This window comes from Physeter macrocephalus, chromosome 7, assembly GCF_002837175.3.
Source record: "Physeter macrocephalus isolate SW-GA chromosome 7, ASM283717v5, whole genome shotgun sequence".
NCBI classification, from domain to species: Eukaryota; Metazoa; Chordata; class Mammalia; order Artiodactyla; family Physeteridae; genus Physeter; species Physeter macrocephalus.
In genome coordinates, this window is record NC_041220.1 from 32529149 (window position 1) to 32555948 (window position 26800).

The 26800-nt window shown below is 33.1% G+C and overlaps 1 protein-coding gene across 8 annotated transcripts in view; it reads right to left on the reverse strand.

Moving 5' to 3' along the window:
• Window positions 1-26800, reverse strand: part of LRBA (LPS responsive beige-like anchor protein) — an 813910-nt gene that overhangs the window by 230729 nt on the left and 556381 nt on the right. For all 8 annotated transcript variants that reach the window (XM_055085920.1, XM_028491755.2, XM_055085924.1 and 5 more), the window contains exons 41-42: window positions 6685-6802; window positions 4231-4333 (exon numbers count right to left, since the gene is read on the reverse strand). In XM_055085920.1, the coding sequence (XP_054941895.1) occupies window positions 4231-4333; window positions 6685-6802 (221 nt within the window). The remainder of the gene's footprint in view (window positions 1-4230; window positions 4334-6684; window positions 6803-26800) is intronic.

Below are 26800 nucleotides of genomic sequence, written 5' to 3' on the forward strand. Positions count from 1 at the left end.
TATCCTGTTTACATAAAAGTTGTAACCTGTTACATGTCCACGAATTTTTTGATATTTTCTCTTCAAGAGATGGAACTTGATTCTCCTGCTATGGAGCCTGGGCTATATTTAATGACTCACTTGTAACAAATAAGATGTAGCCAAAATGATGGCACGTGACTATCAAGGTTAGGTCATAAGAAGACATTTGGGCTTCTGTCATTCTCTCTAGGATCACTTGCTCTGGGGAAAGTCATATAGTCACTCAAAAGCAGCCTATGGAGGGGAAGACTTGGTGCAGAACTGAGTCCTACTGCCAAGGGGCATGGGAGTGCATCCTCTTAGAAAGTCCTCCAGCCTAGGATAACTGCAGCTCCTGCTAATATCCTATTATTTGTTGATTCTATCTCAATTGCATTTGTAATAAGATACTAACTAAAAAAATTGAAATAAACACTAATCAAAATCAATACAAAATTAGGTATGGTAAAAGTAAACTCGAAGTTTCTACTGCTAATACATTTCAATCAATAGAAAAATCCCAGTGTTAACTCTCTTCCTAGTTCTTAAATTAGTTAACTAAATTGTATTGATGAAGCATTAACACTTACTAAGAAAGAAAACAGTTAATGATGGTGCTATTTAAACAAAGACAACTGGTCAGCACATAGGAAAGAGAGTATGTATAACCCCACACTCTCACAATTCCCTGTATTGTGAGAGATGCTTTTTGGCATTTTAACATTCCTTTCAAGTAGTTATTAAGTTACTTTGAACAATATAAATACTAGTTATTAAGTCCATATGTATACACAAAGTTAATATTTGAACTCTGATTTACCAGAGGTTAAAGATAAAAGTTTTAATTAACTATGTTGTATTCAAAATCCTTAATATATGGATTCGATATTTACATCAACAGAGAAAAAAATTACAACAAATATGACATAATAAAGCAAAGTCTAATCATTTTTATCAAAATGATTAAAAATGTTAATCTGATTTATCATACATGTTAAATAATGGTACATTTGAAAATGGATATGTAATAAGCACTTTTGTAAGTTAGGTATTTTAAATATAGAGAGCCTATTTTTCTATTATCTTTGTTGAGATAAAATTTAATATAAGAACATTTACTAAACTTAAGTGTATAGTTTAGTAAGTTTTGAATATACCTATTTCTGTAACTAACCATCATAGAAAGACTCCAAAAAGCTAATTCCTTTGTCCCAGTGTCTGGCTCCTGGCAACCAATGATCTGCTTTCTGTCACTATATGCTTCTGTTTTTTCAACAATTTCATATAAATAGAATCATATAATTTCACATAATTTTTCAGTCACTTCATGTAAGTAGAATCATAGCCCATGGCTATGATGTATGTAGCCCACGGTACTTAACTTCTTTTACTCAGCACAATGTTTCTGAGAGTCATCCATGTTGTTGCATGTATCAGTACTCAATTCCTTTTTATTTCTGAGTACTATATCATTGCATGGATGCAGTGCAATCTATTGATCCATTTACAGTTGATGGAACTAGAAATGTTTTCAGTTTGGGACTACATGAATAACATTTGCTTACAAGTGAATGTGTGTACATATATTTTCATTACTCTTGGTAAACACCTAGGAGTGGAACTGACAGGACATAAATTAAGTGTATATTTAACTTAATAAGAAATCTGGCAAATTTTCCAAAGTGACTATACGAATTTGCATTCCTACTAGCATAGCTCTAGAGTTCCTGATACTGTATATTGATTTCACATTCTTTACCTTTTTCTGTTTTTGAAAATCAGGTTTACTGATTTCTTTACATAGCATAAAATTCATCCTTTTTTAGGTATACAATGCAATGAGTTTTGCCAAACAAAGAGAGTTGTGTAACACCACAACAATCAAGACAAGAAATATTTCCATGTTATCAAAAGGTTCCCTCACACCCTCCTTTGTAACTAATCCTCCCTCTTCACCTCCAATCTCTTGAAACCACTGATCTGATTTCTGATGTTTGGCATCATTTCATGTGTTTGATATTTGTATCTATTCTTTGCTGAAGTATCTGTTCAAATCTTCTACCTATTTTTTAAAAACAGATTGCTTGTCTTGTAATTAAATGTAAGAGTTTCTTAAATATCCTGTACATAAATCCTTTGTCACATATAATTTGAACTAATATTTTAACCCAGCCTAGAGCATATAGTTTCATTTTCTTAAGAGTGTCTTTCAAAAGCAAATGTTTTTAATTTGAAAGGCCAATTGATGATTCTTTAAAAAATCTCATCTAAGAAATCTTTGCCTAACTGAAGTTCACAAAGATTTTTCTCCTATGTTTTCTTTAGGAAGTTTTACTTTGGCACTTACATTTAGGTTATATTACATTTTGAGTTAATTTGAGTTAATTTATGTTAATTTATGTTACATTTTGAGATAAAGGATGAGGTGGGGTTTTTTTGTTTTGGGTTTTGTTTTGTTTTGCATACGGATATACAATTGTTGACCACCATTTGTTGAAGAAACTAACTTTTCCCATGGACATATCTTGATACCTTTGTTGAAAATCAAACTGACCATTTATGGATGGGCCTATTTCTGGACACTATTATATTCTATTGCTCTATAAGTCTATTTTACAAAACTACCAAACTACACTAGTTAATGTAATTTTATATTAAGTCAAAATCAGATAAAGTCCTCCAACTTTTTCTTTTTCAAAACTGTCTTAGCAATTCTAGATATTTGCATTTCCATTTAAATTTTACAATCAGCTTTTCAATTTCTTCAAAAGAGCCTTTTAGGATTTTGGATAGGATTGCTCTGAACCTATAGATCTGTTTGGAGAGAACTAACATCTTACTTTTATTGAGTCTTCCAGTTCATGAACATGGTATAGTACAACTTTCCATTTTTAGGTTTCTTTCATTTTCCTAAACAGTGTTTATAGTTTTCAGTGAACAAGTCTTAAGAATATATTTTCAAATATATCCACAATTATTTAAATTTTTGATACTATTTAAACAGTACTTTAGTTCCAATTTCCAATTGTTCATTGCTAGTATACAGGAATAAAATTATGTATGCTACGAAATAGCTAAACTCTTTTATGAGGGTTTTTCCCCATATATATATATATATATATATATATTTTTTTTTTTTTTAACATCTTTATTGGAGTATAATTGCTTTACAATGTTGTTAGTTTCTGCTGTATAACTAAGTGCATCAGCTATATGTACACGTATATCCCCATATCTGCTCCCTCTTGCGTCTCCCTCCCACCCTCCCTCTATCCCACACTTCTAAGTGGTCACAAAGTACCGAGCTGACCTCCCTGTGCTATGCAGCTGCTTCCCACTACCTATCTATTTTACATTTGTTGTTTATGAGCTCTAATAGCTTTTTTTCTTTTTAAAAATTTTGCAGTTTCCCTGGTAATTTCACATTAAGTCATGTATATATACTGATAAAGACAGTTTTATTTCTTCCTTTTCAACCAAGATGGGCTTCAGTTTCCGTTTCTGGTAATGCCTTTTTGTGGATTTGGAATTCAGGTAATGCTGGCCTCACAGAATTACTTAGGAAACTCATCCTTCTTTTCTATTATCTGTAAGAGTTTTCCCAGAAATTATATTACTTCTTCATTAAACATCTGATAGAATTTGCCAGTGAAACCATTTGAGCTAGGAATTTTCTCTGTTAGAAGATTTTAAGCTATGAATTCAATTTCCTCTGTATAGTATCCATTTTCATTAGTGAGATTTGACAGTTTGTCTCTTTCATGGAGTCTGCCCATTTCATCTAAGTTGTCTAAGTGGCATAAATTTATTCATAATATTTCCTTATATTTTTTTAAATATCTATAGGATCTGTAGTGATACCCCTTCTTTCATTCTGATATTGGCAATTTGAGTCTTCTTTTTTTCATAAGTCTGGTATAGATATTTATTACACTTATTAACCTTTTCAGAGAAACAATTTTTCATTGCATTGATTTTTCTTTATTGTTTTTGTTTTCCTTTTCATTGATGTTCTGCCTTTGTTTATTTTTATTTTTTTCAGATTAGTTTAATTTACATTTGTTCCTCTTTTTCTAGTTTCTTCAGACAGAAGTTCAGTTGACTCAAAACAGTACACTAATAATCATCATTTACAATGAAGCATAAAACAGAAGGTCATGCATTTCAAAACAAATTAGAACAAATATTAATACAGGTTATTTTCCATATTTTTCAGATATAAAACAGCACCTGGTTTGAAGCAATCCAAAACTGGTTCCAATACCAACACGAGGTAGATAGTTAACCACTTTCTTTACTGTTGCAGGGTCTGGGAAGTTGAACATTATAGCAACTAGGAAAAATAATTTTTAAAAGTTAGAATGAAATATGATTTTCTTTCTGGAAAACTGACTTCTTGGTCCAATAAAATGTTTACTCTTAGTTCAGGTATCTTTTAAATAGAATTCTTACCATATTACTTTTATTATAGTATATATCAAGTTTTAGCATTAATATGCCAGTGATGATACTCATTTTACTCATTTTACTCATGAACTACCACAAACAGTACCTTCTCTAAATACTGTCAGATCTAATAACAACTATTGTTGCATTTATGTGACATGAAGTTGAGATTTTATCTTGCTACAACTTCGAATTTGCAAAATTGAATTTTAGCAAGTTAAAATTATATCTGTGAGGGCTTCCCTGGTGGCACAGTGGTTGAGAGTCCGCCTGCCGATGCAGGGGACACGGGTTCGTGCCCCGGTTCGGGAAGATCCCACATGCCGTGGAGCGGCTAGGCCCGTGAGCCATGGCCGCTGAGCCTGCGCGTCCGGAGCCTGTGCTCCGCAACGGGAGAGGCCACAGCAGTGAGAGGCCCGCGTACCGAAAAAAAAAAAAAATATATATATATATATATCTGTGAATTTCTATAAAGACCTTTAAATTTTTAAGATTATATATTTAACAATCTAATACCCAAAAGTCTACATATACAGCTAATAAATTGTCAGCTGTACTTACTACTAATCATCAACAGCTTAAAAAAATATTCTCTTTACAATCCTTGTATGTTTATGCTTTGTATGTTCCTATAATCCAGAACAATGTGTGACCTGAAGAAAAATTTTTCCTCTCTGGTCAATAATCAATTTAAATGCTTTTTAATCATTTCTATCTCAATAATTACACATTTTGAGAATATCAATAAATGTACATCATATATATAAATATATTCAGCATATGTTAATTTATGACAGTCATTTATAAATTTTTATCCTTCTTAAAAATATGAAAATAACAAAGTCATAAAATCATGACAGAATTTAGAAGATATTAATTTGGTTAGTCTTGAAATTTTACTTATATTAACTTCTGTATCAGAACCATAAATAATCTACAAGTACTAATCTAGAAGATGATCCTTCTTCTCCACCTAGCCTAAAAAAATACTATGAACCAAAAAATTTTATCAGTGTTAGTGCAATTGTTAAACACAGGCTTTGTAACATGTTTTAGGTAAATAATTATATGATCATTCACTAAACACCTAAAATATATTTAGAACTGTCATATACATATCCAACATAACTTTTTAATACGCCTTTCTTACATACCCACTATTATATTGAATACAGGGGGAAAAAAAGGAAAAACTCAGGTTATGGCAGGTGACCAAGGCCATGAGGGAAAGGCAATAGAAAAACACACAAAGATACAAAGCAAGGATGCAAGAGAAATTTCAAAGAAGGAAAATAAATGAAGATGAGCAAGTAATAAATACTGTAAGGTCGAAACCCCTTTGGGACAGCAAGAATGTAGACTGAACTAAAGTGTGAAACATTCACTTGATTATTTGCCTGGACAAATAACGTTTACATTAGAAAAAGAGGTATGTGTGTGGGAGAAGACCAAATATGGAAGGGAAAAACATCTTTTCCTAAAACAATCTGCATTCCCTAAAACACATGATTTCATTAAAAAAGAAAGTATGTATGGAATATACATTATGTGTAGATTTTTTAAATGATAACTTGTAGATTATAGAAAGGGAAAATAAGAAAACTTAAATCTATTGAAATCAAATGAGTATGTACAATAAATCACAAGGTTTCACATATTCTCCTTGTATGCCTCCACTCATACCCAACGATGCTTTTCCTTCAAGTTCACCTTGTCTCTCTTTTTTGTCTTAATGAATTTCACCAAGTTCAATTCTAAACCCACAAATTGAATTTTAGTTCTTTCAAGAATGATGTAATACAAAGCAACCAGGACAGTTCAGGACCATTTTCTGATGGTCCCTTTATAAATGGCAATAGATTAGACAAAAAATTAAATAAATGTATGAATCATTTGATTACCCTCTCCCCTCTCGAAATGCAACCACCTTCCAGAAGGAGTTTAAGCATCAGAGCAATATGAAAACTCTACGACTGATTAAATGGGTAGTTATCCCCCATATTTATAAAGCACTGCACTAATTTGTGATGTGGCCAGAAAAATAAATTACTACAGATATTTCTAAGAGTGACCAAAGGGGGAAAAACCATGAAGATGCACGTGGTTCAAAAAGAGGTCAGTAGGACAGAGAGTGGGCTACAAAATTCTGTCTAAATGGAAACAATATGGTATGTTCAAAATGAAATCTAAAGGAGATGGAGGTTAGCTTTGTAACAATATACGTCTGAAACATATTACCTCTGTTTGCCATAAAGATCTCCAGGGCTGTATTTTGCAAAAGATAACGACGAGAAAAGATCGATCGTATCTCTGTGAACAGCCATTTTCCATGCAGCCCTTCTGTATATGCCAGGATCTAGTGAGGAAAGAAAGAATCCAGAGTAAGTAACAATAGAATTTTTTTGTTCTTCCCCCCAATTAAAACAGAAAAGTCCCTATTAAGAAAAATAATTTCTAAGAACGGAATAGTTATTGAAGTAATTTGGAGGGTGACTAAGAAAATAGATTGCAATTCATGAAAAAAGATGTTTAAATGAAAAAGCAGAACAAAATTGTAACACATCTATTTATAAATATATTTGGGGGCCTTTTAAAGCAATGATGTAGTCTAATGCTTTTCAGGAAATACATATTGTATTACTGATTGACTGATTTTTGAGTCATACTATAGAAAGCAAAATTTTAGACAACCCTTAAAAAGAAGACCTCAAAAGAATGTCCTACATGCTTACAGATGACATATAAAACTCAGTTTCATATAATATAACATATCCAGAAATACTTTTTGCATACTTTAAAATTACAAATTTAAGTTCATAACTTCAAAAAATCACACTTACAAGGTCACTGTTAAGGCAACAGTCACTCATTCAGAAAGCACAAAGACTGACTGTATGAGAGGTTAAGTATCATCTTGTCAGCTAGGCTAAACACAAACCTGCGAATGAACTCAGAATAATCTCTCTATGGAGTAGGAGGTTGTCAGAGTGACTTGTTACAATTCTTGTCATCCCATGTGACAGACGCAATGGCTTAGAATCTTTGCCAACTCAAAGTAATCCTGTCTTTAGTCCTAAGCCACTTTGTTGCTTTGTTATTCAAGTTTTGTTTTTTAAAAAGTTCATTTCAAAAGCTTAATTGTGAAGGTGTTAAATGAAAACCAGAACTGGAATTTCTCCATACTAGTACTTCACAGAATATTAATGAAGAAAATGAGATGTATTTGCTATCAAACACTGATGAAAATCCGTGACAGCAAATTAAGTTAAACAACTAAGATAAATTTCTCAGAAGTAACCACCATTAAAAAACACAAATAAAATGACATTTGATTATTATATTGCATTGTAAGGACAAAGACAGGATAAGCAAAGAGAGGAAAAATAATGAAGAGTAAGAATGTATCCTATGTAAATGTTCATTTTTGATTTCCATTTTCTAGATCTTAATTGTAAAAAAACTACATTCCTCAATGCAAAATACAGGGGATTTTTGGGGGGGGGAAGAAGAGAGAAACCTTATTTAACTCACTAAATATGTATTTAGATTTTTCTACAGAAATTATTCTATTTCTGGTACCACAGAATCTAGAAATGAAAGACTGGGTACAATTCTTAGGCTCGGTGTTATTTGAAAAAACAAGACAACAATTCAAAGTCCCAAACAACTAATCACACTTTAAGCTTTAAAACAGGTGATAGAGAAAATCCTACTATCTCTTTCATACAATCAATACCTATGTAAGTAAATCAAGAGAAATTAGGAGAAAAAGAGAGGACAAAATATCGGTTCTACTCTCAAATAGTTTTTTAAACCAGAGGTCACATGCACCCCTTTCTCCGACCACAACCAGTAGCTCCAAGGCTCTAGGGTCTGCAGTGGCCTCCTGACTGGTCTCTCTCCTTCTAATCTTACCTGGAGAATCTACTACGACCAGAGGAGCCAAAAAAAAAATAACTTTTTAAGTATAAATCAGATCATATACTCGTATATTTAATACCATCCAGTTGCTCTGCATTACATGCATAATAAACTCTGAAGCTCTTTATAACTGTTTATAAAGCCTTACATCTGGGACTGTCTGATGAGCCCAACTCATGTTTCCTCAGGGCCTTTATACTTGCTTTCTCCTCTGCTTGGAATGTTCTTCTCCCAGATCTTCATATGGCTGGCTCACCCTCACAGTCACATTTCTGCTCAAATGTCACCTCCTTAGAGAAGCCACAGGATCTAAACCCCACTTCTGCCACTACTGCCTCATCCCACCCCAAACTCATCAGACTTGCTTCGTAACACTTATCACCACCAGAAATTACAATATTTCCTTGCTTGTCTATTGACTCTCTTCAGCACTAGAATACTAGAATCTAAGTTCTATTAGACCAAAGGCTTTGAATGCACTCTATTTCCATCTTCTAGAACAAGGTCTGACACAAAGTAGATGTTTTTGAATGATTAAATGCATCAATGAATGGCAACCAGAATTCCATATATGATCCACACTAATTTTGGGGGGGCCGTATGGTATTTTCCCAAAATTTCAAGTAGTTGAAAATACTCGAGAAAATGGTTATTTACATAAATATTCAGATTTCTAGTTTCTCAGGAAAAACTGGAGCATCTGTCAAACCTAGATCTATATACGCCACATAGTACAAATGGCATGCACTCTCCGTTTTGAAACAGTCTCCACTCATTCACTCATTTACTATCTGCCTAGTTTCCATTGGTATTTGAGTTTGCCATACTTAACTTATCAAGTAGTAGAGAATCCAATACATGTTCTGTAACACTTGTAGCCCAATCTATCCAACTATTAATAAGGAAAATGAGACTTAAACAAGATAAATACTTAATACAAAGTCCCTTGGGAAGGTAGTGTCAAAGTCTGGCCTCCTCCCAGGTTTTCTAATCCAAATGTCCAGAGCTTACTTATATACTACATTGTCACATTTCTAAAAAAGGGTTTAAATGTTTGTTAAACTAGAACTCAACTCATCAGAAATTTTAATCAACTACATTTGTTTTCCTGTACTTGTGTTAAAAGTGAAAGAGGAAAATCAAACAAAAATAAACAACAAAGCATTAGGCTTTAAGCTCTGTCATATGCTAAAAATATCACACACTGGTCTGAAAATTCTACCTCTTATATACTGTAAAGCTATATAACAAGTATTGTTGCTCATAATGGTGATGCCAAGCATTGCAAGATCATAGTCATGCAACTAAAGATTTAATTATTTTCTAGACTATTCCAATTACTAGCAGAAGTATACTAAAACACTGTTACAAGATTTTTCATGTAATAGTTTTTCAATCAATCAAAAAGTTCAATTTGTATCCCATTCCTTTAAGCAGTATAGTTATTTTAAAAATATACTTGAAATATAGCAAGTGGTATGGTCCTTTAAAATTTGTTTTATTACCAAATGTCATACACAAAACTATAGAAAATGATATAAGCCCCATGTACCCATTACTGAACCTTAGAAAATCCTAACATTTTGCCACACTGTCCTATATATTTTAAAAACTTATAAAGCATTACAGATAATGTTGAAATTCCCATATATAACCCTTTCTTATCCCATTTTCCTCTGTCATCAGAGCCAATCACTCCCCGTGTTTTGAGGTTTAGCATTCCCATGTAAGTTTTTATACTGTTAGTACATATACATCCACAAATAATATCCAGAATTGTTCTACATGTTTTCAAACCTGATATCAATGGTATCATACTGAAGGTATGACAGTGTGCAATCAGAGTTAAATATAAGCAGGTAAAGTAGTGTTTTAAAACTTAGAGAAAAAGAAACAGGAGGAGAGACAGAAAATTATTTAAAATTGCCAAAGCTATCAAAATTTAAAATCTTACACACAAAAAATTAGACTGACTTAAAAAAAAGGTAACAAATGAAATTCTACACTTATGGTCAAGATAGTGGGATTTAAAATAGAAACAAAGAATCTCTTTTAACTAACAGAATTACTAGCTGAAATTGATATAATAACATTTCTTTTAAGTATTCATTAGGAAAAGGTGTCAGTACTGAAAAGCAGCTGAGGCCTAGCTCAGCAAGAGGTTTATTTCTTATTGGACTGGTATATTCCTGGTCTGAGGCTTCACTTCAAAGTCTCTAGAGTTCAATTAAAACTGGATTAGGTAGAAGCAGACCCTTCTTTGGGACTTTCTGTTCACTGAAACTCTACATACACTGACAGCACCCTAGACAGAGGTCTAGCCCTCCAATGAATCAGTTGCTATGGAAACCGTATCATTACCATTGCTCTGCAGTTATGACCACAAGTCTTGAATAGCTTGAAAGCTTAAGCCCTCAGCACTCTCTTTGAATGTTTACCACCTTGTTTTCATATCGTTAGTATTATTATTAGTGAATTCAACTTTCATATTTTAATAATTTGTTTGAACAAAGACAGTTTATTGGTTAAATGTTGACATAAGGTTGTAGAGAGAAAAAAAAGAAATCAGTATTTAATATACACATGTATATATACTCACACACATATAAAAGCATATATACTATTTCTTTACATTAAAAATATCAAACATATTTTCTTTAACATTTTTATCTGAAAATTGTGACTCTGAAAAAGGATTTATTATTTTGCCTGAATAGTACGCAGCTTTTATTCTACACTTCAAATAGTATACTATGAATACATGGGAAAATTTCTTCACCCTGTTGCATTAATTGGCTTGAAAGCAAAGTATTTTTTACCTTTAACCATTCATTTTGAAAAGCTAATGAATTTATCCAAATAACACTTTCTTCTGCTTTCTCATCCTCATGAAAGAATAAAAAAGAAACCTGCATTTATCGCCCAACTGCAAGATACTCTTATTTACTGAATATTAGGTATGTTCAAAAAATAGATTTAAAATAGTCTCTGAAAATATAGCCATATTTGTTCCACTTAAGTAAAAAAAGGTTTTGTTTTCAAAATCTACCCTCAATAAATATAAAATGTTTTCAAATTCTTTTTAAAGGGAAAGATATTAAAAAATGATCATATGTTTTAACCTCAAAAATAAGAAATATTTACATGGGAGTCTGCACATATAGAATCAATAAAAAGTGTTTTTAAAAACACTATTCTTAATGTTTACAGCTAGCACTGCATATCTTAGTCCCAAACATTCACCAATTTTTGGAGAGGTTTTACTCTTTCAGAGAATTCCACACTAATTTCTGAAGAATTCAATAATAAAAGTAAAATCAGATAAAATATACAAACAATAGTACTTAAAATTTCATTAACAAAACCATTTCCAAAGTATATAGATATATATTTAACATCAAGAAAAACATTTCAAACTTAGCATACAAAATATAAACTAATCATGCCATCAGTTAAATAATGATACCACAGGTAGAAAATATTCATATCCCATTTTCATGGAACATAATTATAAATTAATCATAAGGATTATACCTTAATATGGGAAAACAGTAAATATCTGAAATATATTTAAAATGAAAACACATGTTAAAAAATAGACACTAGTCTAAAAATAGTCTATCAACTCACCACTAAATACATGTGCAAATATGTTTTATTTACGATAACTGCAATTTTACCAAAATAGTTTAAAGTAATTTTAATCGAGTATTTTAAATTTGTACCACTCTATTATTAACAGTTTTTGGATTTTGCTGCATGTAATTTTCTCTGAAGCTTGATACCAAAGCACAGCATTAAATTTATTCGAATACTGAATTCCAGTTGGTTTAAGAATGTACTTCATCATCAACTATATAAATGTTAGTAAAGTTTTTAACGATATATTCTTAAAACAAAACTTAGAGGTCTTTTCGAATTGAAAAATGGCATATACTTGACTCTGGTAGAAATTTTAAGATGGTAATTTTGTTAGTTAATATATATCCATGAACACATAGAATGTCCCCAAACTTGGAAAAGAATAGAACAATGACAACAAAAGTATAAAAGTTATGAAAACAGAGAAAATTACCTTTTAAATTAATTATGAGTCATTTGATATTTTTCATCTATATAGTAAATTTCCTCCTTCTGCTTACTAGTTCTATGATGCAGTACAGTATTCTTAGCATTTTCATGGGTGACAAATTCAATTAAACATATTCATTACTCTAATGTTCTATTTGGCAGCTTAGTCAGTATGAAAAACTTTAAATATATAAATAAAATGCTATGTGACCTCTGTATTGATTGGGCTAAAGTGGTTTTAGCCTGGGAGTGGATGATGGGGCAGCTGGGAGGAGCAAGAGGGGAGCATACAAACACATACAGTCTTAGGTTTTCTCTTCCAATTACTGAGGGAGATGATAAAACCACAGCAAATGATGTATCAGCTCATTTTATCTTATCGCTTTGGGGCTAGGTGACAATGAAGTTCATATTTCACTGGCTCCCATTGAAGATTGTGAAAATTACTTGCCCTCATGACCTGAAATTTCACTAGAAGACAGAAATTTCTCTTCTGCAAAGTAATGCAATTTTTCAGATGTCAACCTTTAGCCCAGCTTTAAAAATTAATTTCATTTATATTAACCAATGATATTGATATTTTCACAGAACGCTCTTTGATACATAAAGCAATGACTGGCAAATTGATGTTGCTTTAGATGGGTAAAACTTTTATTTTAAGCTGCTATGACAGACAGATTTATGGCAAACTGAAATTCCCATTTCATAATTTAATATTTGTGCTGGAGTAGTGCACCTTTAAGCCCTTGGCCTGTAAATAATTCAGACTCAGTTGGTTCTGTTTCATTTTCAATATTCTTCAGCTTAAAAATAATTTGCATTCTAAATGATGTATCATAAAGCCACCTCTTATTGAACTAACATTTGGTATATATCCTAACGAGTCAAAAGCCAAATATAGTAATGAATAAGCAGAACAAAGAAGGTATTTATCCACCAGCTAACTAATTTTTAGATTTTTTAAAATTTAAACTATATCTCCAATCTGATTTGTTTTTTGAAAGAAGAACCCAGATACACCACAAAAGGTTAATAAGGAAGAATAATAAGCAACATGAATGCATCTTACTTTATTTTTTGTAACAGTACATAAAGTAAAGAGCTAGGTATTAAGTTTTCAGAAAAAGAGTAGAATAAACTTAGATAAGTACCTGAATTAAAATAGAGACATTTGGATTTGGAGGTACCTTTTAAGATAAAAATATAATAAAAATAAAGTCACAATGTCAGTTTTATCATGAACAAGATGTGAAAGTGTTCCATATGATTTTAGTATAGAGATACAGAAATTATCTTGAAATTTGTACAAAGAAAATTTTACATATTTTGGAGTAGTAAAAATGTTACTAAAAAATATACAGTCTGGTACCTTATCAAGTTTTTATTACCTTTATCCAGTAAAGAGTTTTGTCTAATTCAAATGCCTTGAGAAAACAATCATTAGACCAATACCCTTCATCTTATTAATGAGGTAAATTAAACATAAACATGCATTAATTTATGCATTAATCTATATTCAAAATTAGAAAAAGATCAAAAAAGACATTTTCTAGTTTAGCTATTTTCTCCCCAAAATGATTTAATACCAGTCTGCCTAACTTTCTATTCCCAAAATCACTTTTGCATTTTTTATGCTAACAATATCCATATTATTTTTTCTTTAAAAATATTTATAGTTAATTTTCCTTACATGTATGATATGAGGAAATGGTAATATAAATAATACCTTATAATTTTTCCATTTAGATTGGAAAGATTCCTAGTTACTTCTCAAAAACTTGTGAGAATGACATGCTATTGTCACTGAATTCAAGTTACAAAGTTTTTTTAGCTATTATTCTGCACACTGACTCTCTAAGGTCATGAGCTTTCTATTCCTGAACTAAGAGTTAAATTTAAATCAGCACTAACAAAAAACTGCCTAATTTTAAATGTGCTGGAATATTCTATAATATATACTTTTAAAGCAAGCAATGGACACAAACTATCTTTCTTCTCAATGCCAATTCTTAGTTTATGAACTCAATCTCAATCTCAGATTGGTATCAAACGCCCTCCCTACATACAGGAACCAAATCTTCAAATTAGAGTAATATCAGCCTGTAGCTAGACTACTTATCTCTTTGTAGCAGATACAACATGGTTTAGTCATTGGAAGATTCTCTGGTGACTAACCTATTTAAACTAATTAAAGGGAAAACCTTTGTTTATCTTCAAGAAATTTGCTTTTGTTCTTCAAACACAACAGAGAACAGAAATAAAAAGCAAAAGGAAAAAGAAAAAGTTACATTAGGACTTGATGCTAAAATCAGGACACTTTCTTCCTAATTAGAGGGAAATACTTTTCCACTTTATTTTTTTAGCTTTCTTCCTCCTATTAAGTACTCATCTTGTTTAGCTGAGCTGAGTCAATTATAAATGACTAGTATAGGTTCTTATTTGCTTCCATGTTAGAGTATGAAACTAAATACTGTGCTCATATTCAGCTTCAGATACCATCTTCCAAAAAGCTATTTTTTTAAGGACCTATATTACAGAAAACATTATGAGTGCTATTTAAATAAGATTTGAGGGTTAACATGATTTCATTGCATAACTCAATAACACTGCACACCCTCACTAGATTGGAGTTCCTACTTCCTGGAGCTTCTTGAGATTAGGCCACTGGTGTTAGTCATCTTTCTATTCACATACCAAACATGGTGCCAGGAACATGGAAGACATTGACTGATGGATGGAGAGTCAGCCCAACCTCACAAACTACATACAGTCTAAAATTCTGGGAACACATGAACACAAACATAGCACAAAGCAAAAAGGGACAGAAAAATGAAAAGAAAAACTACAACACAGCATTAAAAAAAAAAAATTAAATTGAAGGGTCAGCGTATTTCAACTTCTGACCAAGATGGAGTAACAGGGACTGGATTTACCCTTGTACACAAAAAATATTTAAAACAGATATAACATGTGGAAAAAATTGTGTTTAAGAGATGAAACACCAAGCGGTGAAAGACAGTGATCTCTGAGAGACAGGAAAAAAAAGTGGTGACACAACTTACTGCCCCAGCTCTCTGCCAGAGGAGACTGCAAGCCCCAGAGCAGGCAGGAACATAGTGGTCTCTCGGAATAGAGAAAACTGCTTGAAGTACTATGAGATCAAGGGGGCTAAAAACTGCAAGATAGAGTAGCAGATTGGAGAAAGCTGAAAAGTAGCAGAGCTCCTGAGATCTGCAGTCTTCAGGTGAGATCTGATCAGCTTAAGAAAACAACCTGAGACCAGTAAAAGAATCATTCCCCCAAATTACAGGGAACAATATGCAGAGCTCACACAACCAGAGCAACAGAGCAATATGCAGAGCTCACACAACCAGAGCAGAGTACTCAGAAGGGTTTTGCCTCAGTAGAGGGGGAAAAATTAGCCCTAGGCTAAATGCTGCTCTGGTCCTGCCTAACAAACCTTAACAGCAAGATCCACATAGATCAAACCATTTCCAAGGTACGTAACTGTATCTTAGAAAAATGGATTAAAATATTTATAGCATACAAAAATATCTACCACACAACAGGGTAAAATTCACCACAGGTGGTACTCAATTCATAAATTACCAGGCCTGAAATAAAATCAGGAAAATATAACCCATAATGAGGAGAGAAATTAATTAATCAAATGACACAAATGATAGAATTATTGGTAAAAGACATCAAATTGGACAAAGTAGATTTTAGAGCAAAAAAACATTAATAGGAATAAAGAGGGTCATTTCATAATAATAACAGATCATTTCATCAAGAGGTCATAATTATCCTAATGGTTTCTGAACTGAATAATACAGCTTAAAAAGTATATGAAGCAAAAACTGAGAACTGAAACAAGAAATAAACAAATGCACAATTATAAACAGATTTCAACATTTCCTTTTCAATAATTGATAAAGCAAGTAGATGGCACATCAGTAAGGATATAGAATACTTGAACAAGAACACTGAACATGAACTGACATCTATAGAACACCCCATCCAACAACAGTAGAATATACATTTACAAAGATAGAGCACATTATGAGCCAAAAACCAAGTTGCAATAAATTTACCTAATTCCAATCATATAAAGGTATATTTTCTGACAACAATGGAATTAAATTAGAAATCAGTAACAGAAAGATTTTTTTTTAAATTCCTGAAATATGAAAACGAAATAGTATACTTCTAAGTAAACCCATGGGTCTGAGAAAAAAAAATTAGGAGGTATTTTGAATTGAATACAAATGAAACCACGACATATAAAAATTTGTGGAATGGCAGTTAAAGTAGTACTTAGAAGGAAATTTCTAGTACTAAACACCTATACTAGTGGGAAAGAAAAAAGGTCTCATATCAATGATTCAGCTTCCACCTTAAAAAAACTAGAAAAAATCAGAGCAAATTAAACCTAAAGTAAGCAAAAGAAAAGAAATAAAAATCAAAGTGAAAATCAATGAAACAGAAAATCGAAAAATAGAGAAAACAAAAATCAGTGAAACCAAACACTGGCTCTTTGAAAAGATCGATAAAATACATAAGCTTCTAACCAGACTGATCAGGCAAAAAAGAGAGAAGACACAAATTACCAAAATCAAGGATGATATCAGGAATTATCAATATCAGAAGAGAAAAAGCATCCCTATGGATTACACAGAGACTAAAAGAATAATAAGGGAATATTACATACAACTTTATACCACTAAATTGGACAATTTTTATCAATGGACAGATTTCTTGAAAGACACAAACTACCAAAGCCCCCTCAAGAAGAAACGTAACAAAGAGATCAAATTGGTAGTTTAAATCTCCCCATAAAATAAACTCCAGGGCCAGATGGCTCCACTGGTGAATTCTACAAATATTTAAAGAAGAAACAGTACCAATGCTATACAAACTCTTCTAGAATATTAAAGAGGAGGGAATACTTGCCAACTCATTCTATGAGGCCAGCCTCACCCATATATTAAAACTAGACAAAAGCCTTATAAAACAAGAAAATCCAAGGTGCAGTCTCACTTATTTATGTAATTTCTTTGTCTTAAGACATTATGGATACTCTATAAAATAAACTCAAACTACCAAGAGAAGTTTTCCCATTCCTGCACTTTCACAGATTATCCCTGAATGTACCCAACTGTCCCCTACATTTCTCAAGAATGTCTACACCAGTTTCCTTTTTTTGTGTATTCCAATTTGACATTCTTTGGATTTTAGTAGGGTGGCTGAATTCTCAGCCCTCTCATTTTACAGTGAGGGATTTCATCCATGACCACTGCTTCTAATACTAAACCACACAGGAGTGCTAGAATCTACTGATAAGACATTAGAGGTGATTACCTCTACATGGAGAGGACACATATCCAACCACTTACTAGATACCTCCACAACAATATCCTCTAAATTGTCAAATTCAACATATCCAAAAATGAACTCATTATTGTCCCCTCAGGAGCTACCATTAGTCCATAACACACTATTTTGCTAAAGGGAATCACAAAAACCACACAGAAATCTGAGTCATCCTCATGCCTACATATCATTTCTTTTGACCTCACTCATCTCTCAGTCAACAAGTTCAACAGAGTCTATCTCCCTATCAGCACTTACATCCATCTGCTCTTGGTCACGTACACTGAAATCTGCTTTAGAGCAAGTCCTCATCATATTTGAATATTTTCAGACATATTTCATGTTCCAACCCTGTCACACAACATATACTCATTCAATCATGCTATGCTGTTTCATGCTTACATGCCTTCCATGTGTTGGTGGTCTTATCTGGAAAGCAAACTCTTAATGAGCTTGGTAGAGGAGGTGGTGAGGGTGCTTGTATTAGAGTAGTGGTAGACAGTAATAGCAACAGCAGCAACAAATACAATTTAATTAGAGCTCGCTATATGCCAAGATCTTTGTTAAGAGCTTTATTTCAATTAATTATCAAAATGGCATTATGAAATAGATATTTTCACCATTTTATAAATGAGGAAATGATCTTTGAGAGGTTAGATGACTTAGTCAGTATCACATAACTAGTAAGTGGTATAGCCAAGTCTATCAGGCTTCTAACACTGTGCTCTAAGCCACTACCTAGTACTTCCTCCACAGTGAAACTCTCATCCTTAAAGGCCAGGCCAAGGTTTTGTAAAACCTCTGACTTCCCAAGCAGATGCAAAAATTCTCTGTTTTCTGCTATCACAGGCCTAGTACAAATTCCATTTATTTGTAATGTATCCCTTACCAGACAATAAATTTCCTTAGGTAGACATACGTATTACTAATTCCTATAAACCCAGAGTACCTAGTACATTATATAACTGAATGAATGTATACTTAATGAATAAATGATGAAATTAACTATTTCTGCTGAAAATTATTCCTTATCTCCCACTCCTTGCTTCCACAATTAGTTTCAAAACTAAACAGAAAAGAGATCTCTAGATTTTGTAAAATAGTGAACTCTGTGTCTCAGCTCCTAGTAAGGGCATTCAGTGGGGCCATAATCAAGGTTAGCAAAATTTACTGTTCCTGAAGAGAGTGGTTAAAATGACCCCTCATAAGTACTAAACATTTATTATTTGGTTCACTTTAAAAGGAATGTATTATAAGAACAAAAAAGTGGACACTCTTCCAGAAATTGGGGAAAAATCCTATAAAAGTATCATTGCCCTATGATGAATTATCAGCACCTAACAGAAATATAAGTTTTCTAATACCTCACCCCCCTCCAAAAATTCTGAACATATATGTAATATCAATCTTCTATATTATCTAAAAATATTCAATTCTGCTATAGAAGATAAGGGAAAAACGGGATAGATGAAAACCAAAAGAAACATTAAACACTGAGAGTAGGGTATGAGATACAGGCAAAATTCACAGGCTATGTTAAGTAGAGATAATGAGTAAGGACGTAGCTTGTGAGAGAGACATCTCAAAAGGTGTTAAACATGTACAATAAATTTAAAGTTAGATACCTGTTAAAGACAGTATATTGAATATATGACAGAATAAAGAAGAGTGTAACAGACAGAAAGAGATTGAAGGACCAAGTCATAAGATAATCATGACAACTTTGTTTTGGGTGTTGATATTTCTGCAGGAGTTCAGAGCGAGGCAAAATTGCCCTTTTGTTCCAGACATTCTTTTCAAGGATGTTTGTATAGAGAACAGCCTTGGAAGAGACACACAGTGTCTTGCTTCAGAGCAAAGGGCAAGTTTGTTTACTGTCCAGTATAATAAAGATAATGATGACCTTTGGGGCAAGGGCCAGACTTCACTGTCCACTGTAACCATTTTGGGTTCCTAAAGATTGAGGTTGCTCAAGTGGGATGTAAACTCAGTAGGTGCACAGTATCTGCCTGGGCTTCTTGGCTTAGTCTGCTCATACTGCCATAATACAATATCACAGACTGGGTGGCTTAACCCTAAGAAATACATTTCTCGCACTTTTGGAAGCTGGGAAGTCCAAGGTCAAGGTGCCAGAAGATTTAGTTCCTGGTGAGAGCTCTCTTCCTGGCTTGTAGATGACTACCTTCTCACAGTATCTTCACATGATAGAGAGCGAAAGAAATCGCTCTTCTTCTTTTAAGTCCTATCACATTAGGCCAGCAAACTCATGACCTCATTAAAACTTAATTACCTCCTAAAGACCCTATCTCCAGATACAGTCACAATGCAGGGGTGGGGTGGTGGTGGTGGTAGTGGTCGTTAGGGTTTCAATACACAAATGAAGGACACAATTAAGTCCATACCACCTTGAGAAACTTAGGGGCAAGGGGAACAGACATTAACATGATGCTTATTCTCTTCATTGTGTTGTAATAAAGGTCTCTGCCTCTGACCCAGGCGTCTCATGTCTTCTGCTAGCATTCAGGAAATTTTGGCAAGATAAATTGTTACCTTGCAAGTAACGTAAAATTTCAGGTCCATGATAGTTCTTGACACTCTGGAAGACAACTATCAGGCTTAAATGTGATAAGGACCTATAACACATTTTGCTGACAGGAATGCAAAGAAAAGTGTATATTGCTGGTGAAAACATGAAATGTAAAACCCCTTTGGAAAGTAGGCTTACATTATTTATTAAAAATAAAGATAGCCACATTTTTCAAAGTGACATAAACAAAAATGATAAACAAGACTAGGAAATCCAATGTATGTCATTAGGAAAATGGTTGAAAAATTATGATACATCATCTTCTTCAGTTATTGAAAAGAATGAATGAAACCCACATCAGCTTGACTTGGCTGAATATCCAGCATCAAAATATAGTAGAGCGAGGGCTTCCCTGGTGGCACAGTGGTTGAGAGTCCACCTGCTGATGCAGGGGACACGGGTTTGTGCTCTGGTCCGGGAAGATCCCACATGCTGCAGAGCAGCTAGGCCCGTGAGCCATGGCCGCTGAGCCTGTGCGTCCGGAGCCTGTGCTCCGCAACGGGAGAGGCCACAACAGCGAGAGGCCCGCGTACAGCAAAAAAAAAAAAAAAAAAAAAAAAAAAAAAAGAAATAGTAGAGAGAGAAAAACAATATACCAAAAAGCATTTATAATAGGATTTCATTTCTGTAAATCAATTCAAAAATTCACAAACAACACAAAAATGTATATGAAAACAGAGAAAAGTATGAAAGGATACATATTAGATTGTTAATATATGTTAGATATGGAAGGAGATTATCTGTGGGGAAGGAGATGAGGCTGAGGAGAGCCAAGAAAAGAGGGGGAAAAGCATGCCTGAGAATAAAACACACATGCAACAAAAACAACCACTGAGTTGATTACATTTATTGATATAATAAAACTATGTAGGTATGCATAAAAACATTTATTAAAATCTGAATGAGAAAAGGCACGTCACCATTTTCTAAATTTGTTGACTATGTTATCAATTTCTGTATATTGTCATGGAGGACAAAAATGACTTTTTCTTTCCTTTCTTTCAGTAGTTTTCAGGGTTCAACTTGTTTACTTTTTTTCTCCTTTAAAGTTTCCAAAATTCTTTCTATAGATTCTTAAGAGTTCTTCATCACCTAGGAGCAGCCTGCCTTCCTGCTCACTGTCTTTAAAGATAAGAATACAACTCCTTTCAATTTTAAATGCTTTACTCCTGATTTCCATCAATTACCTCAGATTCAGGTCACGGTCCTTCACAGTCAATGGAGTGAAGACTTGTTGATTTACAAAAGGTAACTGAAAACCAACATGGACCTCAGTAATCATCCCAGAGCTCACCAAACCTTTTTTCTTACCTGTCTATTTCTCACCTCTGTATACCTGTTGTAACAATGAGAGCAGAATAGGAATTTACTGGGGTTCAATGAGTATATTTTATTTCTGAGGATGAATAGGCTAAAATACTTATCTATTTGACCTCTGCCTCTAGCATTAATAGTAAGATTTGTTCATATTTGTCCATGTGTTTTTATGTTGATACAAATATAGACCTTTCCTAGGCCATGTTTTTTTCTTTGGTTTATTTTACTTCATTCATAATTTATATCAAAAATAGAAACCTTTAAATGAAAGCAAACTAATTCCGTATAATATCACCTTCAACATTCAAAGCCCCCACATGTAAAAAGTAAAAGAAGAGAAAATACTTAGGTGCTGAAATCAATCACTATTTTCGTACTTAAAAATTTATTAAGGTATTACTTACATATGGTAAAATACACAGATAATAGGTGTATACAGCTTCATGAGTTTTAATAAATTTATACATCTATGTCATCATCACCATCTCCAGAAAGTGGGCACAGAGGGAACATACCTCAACATAATAAAGGCCATATATGACAAACCTACAGGTAACATCATACTCAATGGTAAAAAGCTGAAAGAGTTTCCTGTAGGATCAGGAACAAGACAAGGATGCCCACTTTTGCCACTTTTATTCATCATAGTTTTAAGTCCTAGCCATAGCAATCAGACAAGAAAAAGAAATAAAAGGGATCCAAACTGAAAAAGAAGAAGTAAAACTGTCACTATTTGTAGATGACATGATGTTATACATAGAAAATCCTAAAATCAAATTGGTTTATAGCATTTTTCCAGTCTTCTATATAGTTACTGACTTTATACCTATTGCTCTATCAATCACTGAGAGAGAAATTTTAAAATCTCCAGCTATAAATTGTGAATTTATTTCTCCCTTTGGTTCCTTCAGTTTTTGCTTCCTATTTTACAATCTCTATTATTTGATGCTATGTCAGTTTCCTATTGCTGCTATAACAAATTACTACAAACAGTGCCTTAAAACATGTAAAATTATCTTACAGTCTTGTAGGTTACAATTCTGAAATAGATCTTAGAGGGCTAAAACACCAATAAATAAATAACACCAATCTGAGTTCCTTCTGAAGGCTTGTGAGGAAAATCCACTTCCCTGTCTTTTCCATCTTCTAGAGACTTCGTGCATCCTTTGGCCAGCAGCCCCTTCTTCCTCTATCTTCAAAGGCAGCAGTGTAGAATCTTTAAATCTCTCTCTGTGACTCTGACTTCTGCTTCTGACATCACGTTTCGTTCTCTTATCTCTCCTATCTCTACTCTCTCTTATAAGAACCGTGTATTTACTTTGGGTACCCAGATAACCCAGGATAATCTCCCCACCTCCAGATCCTTAACTTAATCAGCTCTGCAAAGTTCCTTTCTCATGTAAGGTACATATTCACAAATTCTGGGGATTGGGAATATGGACACCTTTGGGGAACACTTAGCCTGTCTACCACAGACATATATACATTCAGCATATGTACATTCAGGATTGTTATATCTTCTTGATAAATTGGACCTCTTATTACAAAACGTTCTTGATCTCTGCCAATATTCCTGAAATCTATTTCATCCATTTTTTAATATTGGGTTTTCACGTTTCTTATGATTAGTGTTTGCATAGGGTATGTATTTTTGTATTATGTCATATGTACTTAACATTGTCCCATAGCTGACTAATGTCCTGTTCATTTTGTATGATTTTTTTTTCTTTCTGTGCTTCCATTGGCAGAGTTTCTATTGCCCTGACTTTAGTTTAACTGATCTTTTTCTTACAGTATCAAATAAAATGTTATGCACATCTAGTTAAGTTTTCAGTTCAAATATTATAATTTTCAGTTCTAAAACTTTCATTTGGCTCTGTTTTATAGTTCCCATTTTTGTATTAAGATTCCCCATGGGCTTCCTTATTTTGTTCATGTTTTCCATTAAATATTTGAATATATTTGTAACTGCTTTTTTTTACACAGAAGTTTTTTTATTTTCTTCATTTATTTATTTTTACCATTAACTAAACTCTAGATTTTATTACGATTTCACCAGTTTTTTCACTAATGTCCCCTTTCTATTCTAGGATCCAATAAAAATATACCACACCGTATTTGGTTTTCATGTCCCCTCAGTCTCCTCTGGTCTGGGACAGTTTCTCAAGTCTTGCCTTGTTTTTCATAGCCTTAACAATCTTGAAGAGTACTGGCCAGAAATTCTGTAAACTGTTCACAATTTGGGTTTGTCTGTTGTTTTTCTCATGATTATAATGGGGTTATGGGTTTTTGCTACCAATATCATAGAGGTGAAGGGTGCTTTAAGTCACATTACATGAGGGAGTTACATGATATTCACCTGACATCACTGATAACAGTAACCTTCACCACTTAGTTAAAGTATCATTTGGCAGATTTTTTCATTGTAAAGACACTATTATTCCCTTCCCTTACCCTATTCTTTGGAAGTTGTTACTAAGTCTAGCCCACCCTTGGAAAGAGGTGGGTAGAGTGGAATTAATGGGGAGTATTTATCTATTTATCTTTCCACACATATATATTAGATTTCTTAATTCCATAATCTCTATCATTTCTGGGACCTTTGCTATTAAAGAATTTTTCTCTTACAATCACATCTCTTGCTATGTCTTGGAATTTTTTTATGTTGGATATTGTGGACTCATTACAATTATATTGCTTAGATTTTGTTGTCTTTCTTTAGAGAGAGGTGAAATTTTGTTCTGGAAGACAGTTAATTTATTTGTGGATCAGACAGTTCCTTTTCAGGTTTGTTTTAGGCTTTGTTAAGACAAGTACAGACTAGTATTTATTATATTTATTACTCAAGGACAGGGCAGATCAGTCCCCTATAAGCTTCTTATACTTAGTCATAAAATGGAATACCTGGAGCAGGACAGGAGTAGCAGAAATTGATTTCACCTAACAAGCCATACTATCTTCCTTTGCTGACATTACTTTTCACCAAGGCAAAAGATTACACTCCACATCTCCCTCCACAGAAATTAATCCATGGGCATCTTCCAATGTTTATTTCAACACTATTTTACCTTGATAAACATGAAGGTTGGAGTGGACATGGGTGGTACACCTAGGATAATTTGAACCCTGGAGTTTCTTAGGGATAACCCAAGATCAATGCACATAAACACCGATTTCACTATGCTTTACTCAATGGAAAATAAACCAACTCAATTGGCATTTTGTACATTTATCAATAATATGGGCTTTGCTTCTGAAACTTGATATTATATTTATAGAGGGTTTCTATAGTTGTACTTATACATTTCACTGATAAAGAAATATAGTAGATAGTAATCTGAGTAAAAAAATATTAAGTTCTGTACTTAGGCTAAAGGCAATAGTCCCTTCAACCTATAAACGTGGTGTGTTTCAAAACACAGGCCATAAACTAGCAATTAGCCCATCAAAACAATGTTATAAATTTTAGTTCAATTCATAGGTTAGCTCACAAAGTGCTATTCTGACCAAAAAGTGACTGAACCATATAAAAACTCTGAATTTTAATCATCCAAGGCCAAAAGTCCTCTTAGCTTCTTCCCATCTCAACCCCAAAACTTGACAGAAGCAATAATTTTATAGAGACTAATAACAATTAAAATTTTCTAAGTAAAGAATAGCCTATGTATATGTTGATATTTGTTCAGAAAGTTCAGGATCTCCTTAATACATTGTCCAACTACATAGGACCGATTCTACTAAGGCTAAATTTCTTTAAAAATATACACTACCAAAAAAAGACTTATATACCATTCTTTTCTATTAATATTTTTATGTAAGATATCAGCTATAAAGTGAGCATCAAAAGGCATTGTTCATATTCTACATACTTGGAAAACAACAAACTATTACTGCACACTGTTTCTAGGCAGATGAAATAGTCTGGTGGGTTTTTTTTTCCTTCTAAGAAAACACATTTTGGTTTAATAGTTTTTCAGTTATGTTCTTTTTTTTCATAGTCCCAAAGATTCATTACTTTGATGACCATCTATCAGAGATTCAAGTTCAATCCATACTATCCATTGGGGTTAGCAAATAATTCAGCCTCAGTGACTGTGTGTGTGAAAATGGGCTGTGTCCTAGATAAATGGCCTACCTGCCTCTGACACAGATTAGGTCATCATTCAAACTAACCACAGATCTCTACAACAAATACAAGGAAACAGAAGTTCACTTTAGCTGATGCTTCAGTTTTAGTGTAGATTCTTCCCTTTTAGATAGTTACGATATTATAAAAAAATGATGGCATAGGCTTAAAAAACCAAGATTCAGTAATACAATGATAAAGACATTTCATAAGTTTTACAAACCACCAATTATTCAATATATACTTACATCTGACTTCTCTTCTACATTAGAGCATCTTCTAAATTTCTGCTATTTCAGTCTAATTTAAAAGTGTAAAAAAAAAGTATATACACTATACTATGCTAAGGTGGCAGACAAGAAAAGCCATTATAGGCATATATCTCTTCCCATATTCAAATAAACTTTTCTGTATTCCTCTCAAATTTCTGTTCTCTCCCCATCTGTCTTGCTATTAGAAGAAAGAGTAAACATTATTTAGAGAAGGAGGCTGGCTGGCTACCTGACACTCCTCACAGGGTGGAATTACCTTGGTCCAGAGTTTACTCACTCATCTTACAGGTTCAGAAATAGAAACAAAACAAGATTCATCTGTCAGGAATAGATTCCTATTAATCAAGTACACGAAGATCAAAATATAGAAAAATGATTTTTTATTGCGCATGAGAAAACTAGACATAGACTACATTCTTTACCTACAGGGGAAAAAAAAAGAAAGAAGGCTGATTAAATTCAGAATGACACTTGACTAATTTAAAATAAGAAATATACTAGCTCTCCTCTGGTTAATCCTACCAAAGTGACTATAATTAATCTCTTCTCTTGCCCTATGACTAACTTTAAAGGTTAGGTCACTTAACCTCCTTTTCCAACTCTTCTTCCTTGCCTTCCTCTATAAGAGAGGTTTCCCTTCCTCCATAATGCCCTCTCTTACAGAGACTGTCTTTTAGTCTTAGTCAA